The sequence below is a fragment of the Orcinus orca genome, chromosome 11 (genome assembly GCF_937001465.1).
Source record: "Orcinus orca chromosome 11, mOrcOrc1.1, whole genome shotgun sequence".
NCBI classification, from domain to species: domain Eukaryota; kingdom Metazoa; phylum Chordata; class Mammalia; order Artiodactyla; family Delphinidae; genus Orcinus; species Orcinus orca.
In genome coordinates, this window is record NC_064569.1 from 83,285,800 (window position 1) to 83,296,479 (window position 10,680).

Consider the following 10,680-nt stretch of genomic DNA (forward strand, 5'->3'; position numbering starts at 1 on the left):
GAGAGCTGAGTACAGAAATGGCAAATAAGTTTCATCTCCTGGGCAAGCTCAATTAATTTGTACCTGCTTTGAGAAGCTGTACATCTAGACATGTTTCTTCTAAAGCACCAACATACCAGATACCACATTCCAAAGCGATATGTAGGACCAAGATGCAACGTTTCCTCAGGTGGTTGACAACTCATCCACATCATGGCAGAAGGGGTCAGAGGAGAGCTCTGGGAAGCTGCTGGCACTCTGTTAATCCCGTTCTGCCTCATCGAAAGGACAGGGGTAGAAATCTCTCTCCCACGCCAGGAAACCTCAAGTCTGAGAAAAGGACTCAACTAGGATCACCGAGACAGCCAACCTCGGGTTCACACAGTTGGGTGCATGCAACATCCACCTCGTACCTGAGAAACAGAAAGGGCTGGCTGGCTATCGGCTCCGGGGACGGGGAGACATTACTGCCAGCCTGGAGTCAGCCCACACACCCCCACTTTGAGCTGATGGGGTTCAGGACATGCTACCTCAAAATACGGCACCTTGGCAAACTGAGTATTTCAAGCTGAATGAATTTGAGAGACACCACATAAAAAGGATTTTCTGACCTTCCCCTGAAACAGGTCATAAGACTTTCTGTGAGACAGGCCCTCTCTATGCTCGGAAGAAAGGAGAAATCCTCATCTCTGAAGACAGAGGAATGCCGCAAGAAATCTGAATGAACAGGCCTCGCGTCTCCCCCAGCTTACTCCCCAGAGCGCACACCCTTTTTTGTCCCATCGCATTTTTTCTGCTGTTCTCCATGCTCCATCAAGCCCAGCGTTACAACCCTCGGGTTTAACTGCTTCTTTGGTCCTCATTTCCTTATGAAGGCCCCAAGGTCATGTAAAACTTAGAGTATTTATATTTTTTGGCTGCACTGGGTCTTCGTTGCTGCACATGAGCTTTCACTAGGGGCGGCGAGCAGGGGCTACTCTTCGTTGTGGCGCGCAGGCTTCTCATTGCGGTGGCTTCTCTTGATGCAGACCATGGGCTCTACGTGCGCGGTCTTCAGTAGTTGTGGTGTGCGGGCTCAGTGGTTGGAGCATGCAGACTCAGTATTTGTGGCGCACAGGCTTAGCTTCTCCACGGCATGTGGGATCTTCCCGGACCAGGGATCGAACCCGCGTCCCCTGCATTGGCACGTGCATTCTTAACCACTGTGCCACCAGGGAAGTCTCTAAAACTTACATTAAATAAATGTATGCTTTTCTCTTGCTAATCTGTCTTCTGTTACAGGCCCTAGCTGAGAACTAAAGAGAGTAGAGGAAAAGGTATCTTTCCTCTCTTACAGAGCAAAGGATGCAGGTCACCTGTGCAAGAGATGAGATGTGGGCCATTCACAAGAGAGCACTGCAGAGGGTCACCTCAGACCAGGTCCGTGGTCCCCCAGAAGAGCAGACACTGAGGGGCTAAGGAAGGAGCAAGCAACCAGCCCAGAGGAAGAGGCATTTGCTCTCAGCAGAGTAAAAGCAAGTGACAGCGCTCAGGGTGGGGTCTCTGAAGGATGCCCTTTGAAAGCACTCAGAAGAGAACGAGCTTTGACACCAGCAAATCGCAGAGCTCCAGCGCCTATTTAGGAAGGACTTTCCTGCCCTCATTTCCTTTCCTTCTTCCCAGTCCTACAACCCAGGAGGGGTCAGAAACAGGCTCCGTGGCAGAAAGAGAGAAGCAGCCCACCGTACCCAAGCTCCCTTCCTCAATTGCAGGCTTTCTGCTTGGAGCAGGCCTGGGCCGGAGAGGCAAGAAGCTTCACCTTCAACAGGCTCAAAGTTCTGTTGTGACATGAGACTGAAGGCTTTCATGGCTGAACTGACATTGTGTTTTGTAATCTGAAGCAACCACGGGACATTTTCTAACCCAGGAGTGACAAGAGCAGGCTGAGTTAGGCCCACAAGAGTGTCTCATCCAGGGGCAGAGGCAGAGCTAACCCTACAAGCTGACGTCAAGGGCCAGTGGGAGAAAAAGACACCTGCTACGTGTCCTCCCGGCTGTGCTCACCAACACGACCGTACAGCTACTACAACCGTACAGCTAGTAGCCGCCAGTGACACCGACCTATTCTTTCCTAGTGGAACACCACCTCCATATAACACAAATGTTCAGGAGAGGGGCCCCAACTTCACGGGGGCATCAGACTGGTCAAAAAGCAAACCTCTTCCTCCTTTTAAGGTGTCTATTAGGGGTGGCTCTATGATCCAGCTGGGGCCAGTTCCAGGAAAGGTTTGGTGAGGTCTTGGGGCAAACTCTTCCTGTATCTTCTGCGAGAGTTCAGGAGCTGGAAGAACGCTGAACTGTTACAGAATTATTCTGCAGTCACGTCTGCGCGTGGTGAGGAGAGAGCACCGTGACGAGAGAGGCCCCTGCATCACAGGGCGGCGCAGTGGCAGGGACGTGCTGCAGGCAGCCAGCAGGAGGTGTGCATCCAGGACCTGTTGGCAAGGCACTGGAACCGGGGAGTCACAAGCATCCGGCTGGGGTCTGAAACCTGACATCCCCTCTAAGAGGAGACAGCCAGGAAGCAAAGCCTGGAGAATCCCAGCGTTTAAGACAGAGAAGTAATGGTGAGGACAAGGAGAACGAAGAGGGGGTCTTCCTGAAGAAAGAGGGAGTGAGCATTCCCACATACATGGGGTGACAGATGCTGCAAAAGGTCAGGTTAAGCTTTCTCTCTTAATTTTCTGCTTAATCTCATTAACAAGATCAACATTATTTAGACCTCAAGAGTAAGTCAAATCAAATATCAAATCACCCATTAAAGATATATATTGAATCGTTACTGAAAGATTTATGAGTGTACACTAGCACTGTGTTTAACAAAACTCCATATTAATACGCCCACTCAAGAATACAAGTTTCGGTGGGCTTCCCTGGTGGCACAGTGGTTGAGAGTCCGCCTGCCGATGCAGGGGACACAGGTTCGTGCCCTGGTCCGGGCCCGTGAGTCATGGCCGCTGAGCCTAAGCGTCCGGAGCCTGTGCTCCACAACGGGAGAGGCCACGACAGTGAGAGGCCCGTGTACCAAAAAAAAAAAAAAAAAAAAAAGAATACAAGTTTCGGGGGCTTCCTTGGTGGCGCAGTGGTTGAGAATCCATCTGCCAGTGCAGGGGACACAGGTTCGAGCCCTGGTCCGGGAAGATCCCACGTGCCGTGGAGCAGCTAAGCCCATGCACCACAACTACTGAACCTGTGCTCTAGAGTCCGCATGCCACAGCTACTGAAGTCCACGCGCCTAGAGCCCGTGCTCTACAACAAGAGAAGCCACCACAATGAGAAGCCCGCGCACCACAACAAAGAGTAGCCCCCAGTCGCCACAACTAGAGAAAGCCCACGCACAGCAACAAAGACCCAATGCAGCAAAAAATAAGTTAATAAATAAAATTTTTAAAACAGAATACAAGTTTCACAGATTAGAGTACTTAAAAACACAGTATCAAAAATGGAAAATGGAAACAACACACTTTCACATCTTCTAGAACAAGGTAAAGGGCTAACAGCTATCACAGTCACAATGTCAATGTGTCAATGTTAAGGCCAAGGAAAAGATGGGTTTTGACTCAAGCCAGTGTCTAGGACATCTGTTGCTCTGGCTCTTTGATAACAGCCTCCTGATTTCCCTCTGGGGAACCCCTCTCAGTTCACGTGGTTCAGTGGAGGCTGACAGTCCCACCCATAACCCTAGCTCCGGAAATGATCAAGGTGGTTAATGAAGGCACAAGGGCACTCACTCCCCAGCTAGGCAGGCTGCCCTGGGTCTGGCTGGCACTAATGAGGAAGAGAAGGTTACTAAACTGGGAGACCAGCTGCTGGAGTTGCTGCCACCAATCTTGGCTCCCATACGGCGAGAGCTTGTCTGAGAACTAAACCCATGGAGCTGGAGAACAGGGACAAGGAGTCCTGATGACATCATGTGAGCACCTCGATCTGATCCAGCCAGAAATTTCACCCTATATTTTTCAACTACATGAGTCAAAAAACTGCCTTTTTTTCTTAACCCAGGTCCGAAGTGGAATTCTATCACTTGCAACCAACTGCCATTGGCTAATACCAGCAACAATTTTAAACCACTAATAATTCAAAAAGAAAAAGCTCCCGTCTCCTTGTAAAAGTCTCAACTTCCCTTAGGATGTTTCAACCCATAATTTTCTTCCCTTCCTCTGATCTTCTAAGTCATTACTGTGTACCTACTCAGGCATTCAATTACTTACTCGCTTGTATTGTTACTCATATGTATATCATGGCCTCATCTCAACTAGCCAAAGATGGCCAAGGATGAGCTGTACATAATTCTTTGTATCTGATAGTACCCTCCACCATACAGGGTATAACCTGACCAATCATGTCTGAGAAATAAAAGGTAAGTAAAGATGGGCTGCATCAGAGTAGAAAACTTATCTTTACTGGAAATGAGCTTAACGGGAGGTTCTTTAAGATCACCCCCAGTTCATTCATTCATTCACACATCAAGTATTTATTTGGCACCTACTGGGTACAAAGCACTTTAGAGGTGCTAATAATAGCAGGGGAAATGACAATGTCTCTGATTTGCCACTTAGCTGGGCTGTGTATCTCTCCCAAACCCCCCAAAAGAAAGATACCATTTAAAGAGGCTCAGTGAGGGAATTCCCTGGCGGTCCAGTGGTTAGGACTCTGCGCTTTCACTGCCAAGGGCGCAGGTTCAATCCCTAGTTGGGGAATTGAGATCCCGCTAGCCACGCAGCACGGCCAAATAAAAGAGGCTCAGCGCAGCCACTGGCATTTTCTCTGTAGCACAAACTCCATTACATTACAGTTCATGCTTTCCCATGTGAAACACCCAATAAATGTATATTCACAGAACATTAAAGCTAAAATGGGGGTGTGAGAAATCCAGTCTGGAAGTTTTAAAACATTTTTAATAATGAAAGTTTTCTCCACACTCAAAAGAAATCTACACAAACAGGTAAGAGTGGCTGCCCCAACCTAGGAGGCAGCTGGGAGTAACACAGTCTGGAAACTGCTGAGGATACAGTTTATGGTGGGGCTAGAGCCAGGCCAGAGGCTGCCTCCCAGCTCTCAGGCCAGGTTCCTATAACGTCAACTATTTGTTGCCTTTGGCAAAGAACACACTCAAAATGTATCTGTTTAATGAGCAAAGTAATCAAATATAAGCATAACTAATTTCTTTCTTGAAATTGGGCCAGTATGAGAAACTGGAGCTGGACCCAGTTTTCAATCTTCTTTTTCACTGAATATCTAACTAATCCAAAATGGCGATAGAAGACAGGTGAGCAAAAGAGAGGAGGGAGGCCAGGGTTACTGCCCAGTATGGGTAGATTCTATCTGAACTTGTCTGACTCCCTCACTGAAGTTAATTTTTGGACACCTCTTTGTTTCCATACTTAGTACATGTAAGGAAGTGATATATTGTATTTTATACACACACATGCACACAGATACACACATACCCAGTAATGATCTACAATCCTTCATTCACAATCCTAAAATCCAAAAAGTTCTCAACACTGAAGATCTTTTTTGGCAGGAAAACCTGACCTGACCTGAACTCATCTGGTGGCAAAACTTGACCTAAACTGACTTGAAGTTATTTATTGTCTTTATTCTCCCCACTGAGTGTAAATACATGTTTCACTACAAGATACCGATGTTTAATTCCAAGGTTCAGTAGAATTTTCAGATAAGGGATTGTGGATTTCCATATAAAATGTACTAAATAATGAGGACCCTGAAATAACAGATTTTTACTTCAAAAGCACGTTTTAAGGTCTATACAATATTAACAGAGGACAAACATTTAAAATCAGAAGTTTCTGAGCTAAAAGGGATAATCATTCATTTATAGATGAGGAAACTGAGGCTCCCGGAGGCCACATGACTCGCCGAAATCAACTAGTTTACCTGCTACCCTCACCCAAGGCGATGCACTTCAGTGGCCATTAGTCCCCATCCAGAGGGCCCTCCCTGTGGGTTTGGATCAGGTTCTGCTTTTGTTTCATCAGAGTTCCCAAGGGTTCTTCAAAAAGCCCTGGCTCAACTTAAGGGGAAAATTAAAAAAGCATTTTTTTTAGTACTTCCCTCTCTCAATTCCACTTTTCTCAGTATTTGGATGAGTATACAAATAGCTTACTAAAAGGTAGCAGCCAATAATACCACTTATCCTGAGAGAGGGAAAAAAGATAGTGATGAACCCACAATTAACAATGATCTTCTACCCATTACAATCAGTGAAGTTATTAACAAGTTGGTAATATTAACTGTGTGATGAGCATATTCTATTTCAAAGGTTTGTTTCAAAATAAGTACCAAGGGCATAAGATAGTTGATGACAATAATGATAGCAGCTGTAGTTCTACCACTTAACGAGAGCCTATTATGTGCCAGGAGCTAATAGGCTCAACCCTGCAAAGAAGGTATTCTTGCCTCCTTTTTGAAGATGAGGCGGCTGAAGTTTAGAGAGGTTAAGTATCCTTTTGAAGATCATACAAGGGACAGCCCAGACTATCTGAGAAGCCATAGAGACATGCTTAAGAGTACAGCTCTGGAGCCATACACTGCCTTGGTTTGAAGCCCAGCTCCGCCATGAACTAGCTGGATTAATTTGTGCAGATGCCTCAGTTTCATCACCTGTAAAACGGGTATACAGTCAGCCCTCCAGTATCCCTGATGCGGAACTGGAGGATACGGTGGGCTGAGTGTAAGGGTCTTGATCACCTTCAGACTTTGGTATTGGAGGCAGGGGTGGGGGGTGGTTAACACTAGTACCCATCTCACAGGTATGATGTTGTGAGGATTCAATGAGTTAATATATGTAAAGCAGTCAAGAGAGTGCCTAACATCTGATAAGCCCTATGTATTAGCCATGATCACGATCATTAATACTGGCACCAGCATTCAAACCCAGATCTGCCGAATCCTGCAGCTCCTCTTTTCAGCTGCACTGTAGAAATTTAACTACAGGCAATATAGTAGGGGTATCGAGCCAGCTGTTTCCATTTCCCATGCCACCTGCTGGCATTCTTTGCCTCTCATTTCTTTTGTCTGTTCCAAACTTTAAGATCTGTGGCCATTTCAAGACTTTCAGTAACTAAATAACCAGACGTGGAATACATAAAAAGAAAAAAATTTTTTTTTCAGGTGAATGACCTTTAATCCAGTCCCTGCCTCACCAAGACGAGGCGTCCGGAGTGATGGCAGAGCCCTAGGGGACAGGGCAGGCTAACAACTGATGCCTTTGAGTCACCTTCACGCTGCAGGGGAGTTAATAAACAGCTAACTTAAAATTACTCAGGGCCAAAAAAATCTTTTATCAGCAATAAGACACTTAACTATGTATAGATACAATCACTGCATTAAGGTGCAATACATGAAACAAAGACAGAACAGCAGGTAGTATAATATTAGGTACATATTCCACATTTACAAGTCTGGGGCACTTTCTCAACCCTTACTTATAAGACTTATTTTCATCAGCCCCTAGACCAAGAACTACTAAAAGTGTAAACCTGAAAATCATGCCATATATTCATTAGACAAATATTTAGACTGTATACTCTGGCAGTACCTGGCACAGCACCTGGTCACAGTGGTTAAAGATAGCACCCTCTCTTATGGAGCCCACAATCCAGCATGGGTACAGACTTCAAGCAAATGTATACTGTGGCATTTCTGAAAAATACTGTCAATTTTTAAACCTTTTGCAACCTCCTACCCCCAAAAAAGAAAAAAATAATAAAACAAAGAGATGAATTTCTAACAACTTGAAAATACAACTTTCTTCCAATTCCTAGACACATTTTAAAAGGGGATGTTTTCTAAAATCACATACGTGTACTCCAGTTCTCACCTATTCATAGTCTCCTGTACATCTGTTTATGACAAAGAATACTGTATTAGACTGTCAGTCATGAAATAGCCATGCAACCTAAATCAAAAGGCTGTTTCATTCAAGAAAATATTTAAAGTCCATACCCAGAGGGGCACAAAATCTATTAAACCTGGGTGTTTCCACCTGCCAAACCTGTTGCTTGGACCCTCTGGGGTTTACAATCTTAACGAATTACTTTATGCTTATACGTATGCTTTACGCTTTAACTAACAGCAGATCAAGACAGGCTGGGTTTGTGTGATCTGGAATCTAAATGATTAGCATATCCCATGACCCGAGAGCTTGTGCTGATTCCCAAGAGACTGGGTGCTGGAGTCCAAGACGGTTATGGGCATCCTGTTCACAGGAAGGGGCCCTAGGCTCAGCTGATCTCGGGATAGAGAAAAGTGTTTGGAGATGACACACATCAGTGTTTTCACATCTACCAGTACAGCCTCTAAGGGCTCACTGATGATATTCAGCTGTCTCAAATAAGAGACCAAAAAAAATGAAAAAAAGCACCTTTTCACGTGGAAGTCCTTTAAATTTGGGGCCCGTACACTCTCCCCACTGCAAATTCACGTGCCAAGAAAACACCCCTCTTGGACAAAGTTTTGAGATCCGGGAAGAAACGGGATTAAGAATATAAAGTGCCTCTGTCAAAGGGAAAAGATTAGAAGGGTGACACCTGAGGAGGAAACCGCAGGTGGAGCAAGGACTGAGAAATCAGTGCAATTTAGGAACTCTGGGTCCCGGGAGAGGGGTGCGTGGAGAACAAGGCCTGAGGGAGAAAGTCAAATGACTTGGGGACCCTGAAGAAGGCACCTGGAGGGAAAGGGAATCGGCAGAAGGAGCGCGTATCCCCCAAACCGTCGGGAGAGCGAGGTCTGGAGCCCAGGTGCTGAAACCGCAGCCCGGAGAGGAGCTCAGAGTTCGCGGCGCCCCCGGGGAAAGGGCAGGTTCTGGAGCTCGTCCCCGGAGCTGCAGGGAGGATGGCGAGGCAAGAGTGGAGCGCGCCGGGGCTGGGGCGCCGTGGGGTCGTGCGGGTTCAGCGCGCCCCGGCCAGGGCTCCCGCGCCTCTACTCACCTCTCCGAACTGGAAGGCCGAGACGATGGTGACAACGACGCCCACGAAACAGACGTAGAGCCCATACCTGTGGGACAGGCAGGTATAGGTCTGTCTCTGCAAGAGCTTGAGCAGCATCACCCCGGCCGCCGACACGCCGCGCCGCGCCCTAAGGGCCGGAGACGTCGCCGCCGCCGCCGCCGCCGCTGCCGCCTCCTCAACGAGCCGCCATTCCGCGGCCCCCACCGGGCTGCCGCGTTCAGGTCACAGGCTCCGGCCGCCGCGCATTGCCGCTCCGGGGATCGACGCCCGCTCGGCTCCACGCCGCGGCCGCCGCTTCCGGGAGCCGGGAGCCCACGCCCTCGGTGCGGCGGAGGCGGTCGCGCGGCCCGCTAGGCGGCCGGCGCCGCCCCGGTCTAGCCCAGCTAGAGACGGGGTTGGCGGCGGCGGCGGTGGGAACAGCAGCGCCACCTGCAGGGCGGAGGGGTGGAGGGCAGCCGAGTGCCCTCCCCGACTGCGCGTGCGCCGCGGGCTCTCCCGGCCTGGCTGGGATCCTCGAAACCGGGTTGGGCGGGCGACCGGGCCGGGGCTGGCCTCTGCAAGGAGGCCGCGCCCCAGACGGTGCTATATTGACACGAATGTTTTGGTGCACAAAACCCTTCCTGCATTTACAATAATTGGGAAATCATGGTTTTTCACAGCCCTAAGAGGAGATGCTGTTATGGGCCTCCTTTCCTCTCTGGCTGTCTAACCATATTGTTTGAAAGAGGAAATTTGGGGGCTAAATGTGCCAAAACCTAAATTCATTCATTCATTTATTAATTAAATATGTATTTAGTGTCCGGTGCCTGGCATAGTGCTTGGTGTTGAATATTCAAAAATGAGCTAGGGCTTCCCTGGTTACGCAGTGTTTAGAAAACCGCCTGCCGATGCAGGGGACACGGGTTCCAGCCCTGGTCCGGGAGGATCCCACATGCCGCGGAGCAACTAAGCCTGTGCGCCACAACTACTGAAGACCGCACGCCTAGAGCCCATGCTCTGCAGCAACAGAAGCCACCGCAATGAGAAGCCCGCGCACCGCAACGAAGGGTAGCCCCCGCTCACCGCAACTAGGGAAAGCCTGTGCACAGCAACAAAGACCCAACACAGCCAAAAATAAATAAATAAAGTAAACTAAAAAAAAAAAAAAGAACTAGATCTGGCCGCTGTTCCCAGAGAGTCTAGTTGGGGAGATAAACACATAAACCACTAAATACAGAAAAAGTTGTTATGATAGAAGTCATGTGATGTACTGGAAGTCATGCGGGCAGGAACCCATGCAAAGCGGGTCAGTTATTTCTACTTTGGCACCAGATGATTTCTAGCAGGGCCTTCAGGTAGAAGAGGGGGTTTAGACAGTACCACATAATGGAATAAAACCAGAGGACTTAAGTCTCAAGGGGTTTGCAATGACAATATTTCATTTCAAGATACACTTTTTTCTTTCAACATTTTATTAACACTCCTGGTGTCTCTTTCCACCCCTCATCCCAGGAGAAGAGGGAGGTACCTGACTGGTGAGGTTGCAAGGAATTGAGCTTGTCGGCCAGAGACAGGAGTTCTGACCCACTCTCTGCCAAGTACAGGAGCACCTGTGTCCCAGCCTGGGCCTGGGCCTAGAAAGTCTGTCTCATTCAGGGAGAAAGTATTGGCTGCCCACTTGTCTGAGGAGGTGAACAACATTCTCCAA

General features: G+C 48.1%; 1 protein-coding gene across 6 annotated transcripts in view; it reads right to left on the bottom strand.

Annotated features, from left to right (window-relative positions):
- GNPTAB (N-acetylglucosamine-1-phosphate transferase subunits alpha and beta) overlaps positions 1–9,384 on the bottom strand; it is an 88,850-nt gene extending 79,466 nt beyond the window's left edge. For 2 of the 6 annotated variants that reach the window (XM_033427624.2, XM_004269462.4), the window contains exon 1: positions 8,973–9,383. In XM_033427624.2, the coding sequence (XP_033283515.1) occupies positions 8,973–9,037 (65 nt within the window). In that variant the 5' untranslated portion in view covers positions 9,038–9,383. Of the gene's footprint in view, positions 1–63; positions 108–8,972 lie in introns of those variants that run through there. The other 4 variants (XM_033427623.2, XM_033427625.2, XM_049694715.1 and 1 more) reach the window with 4 other exon arrangements.
- Positions 9,385–10,680: the final 1,296 nt, after the last annotated feature.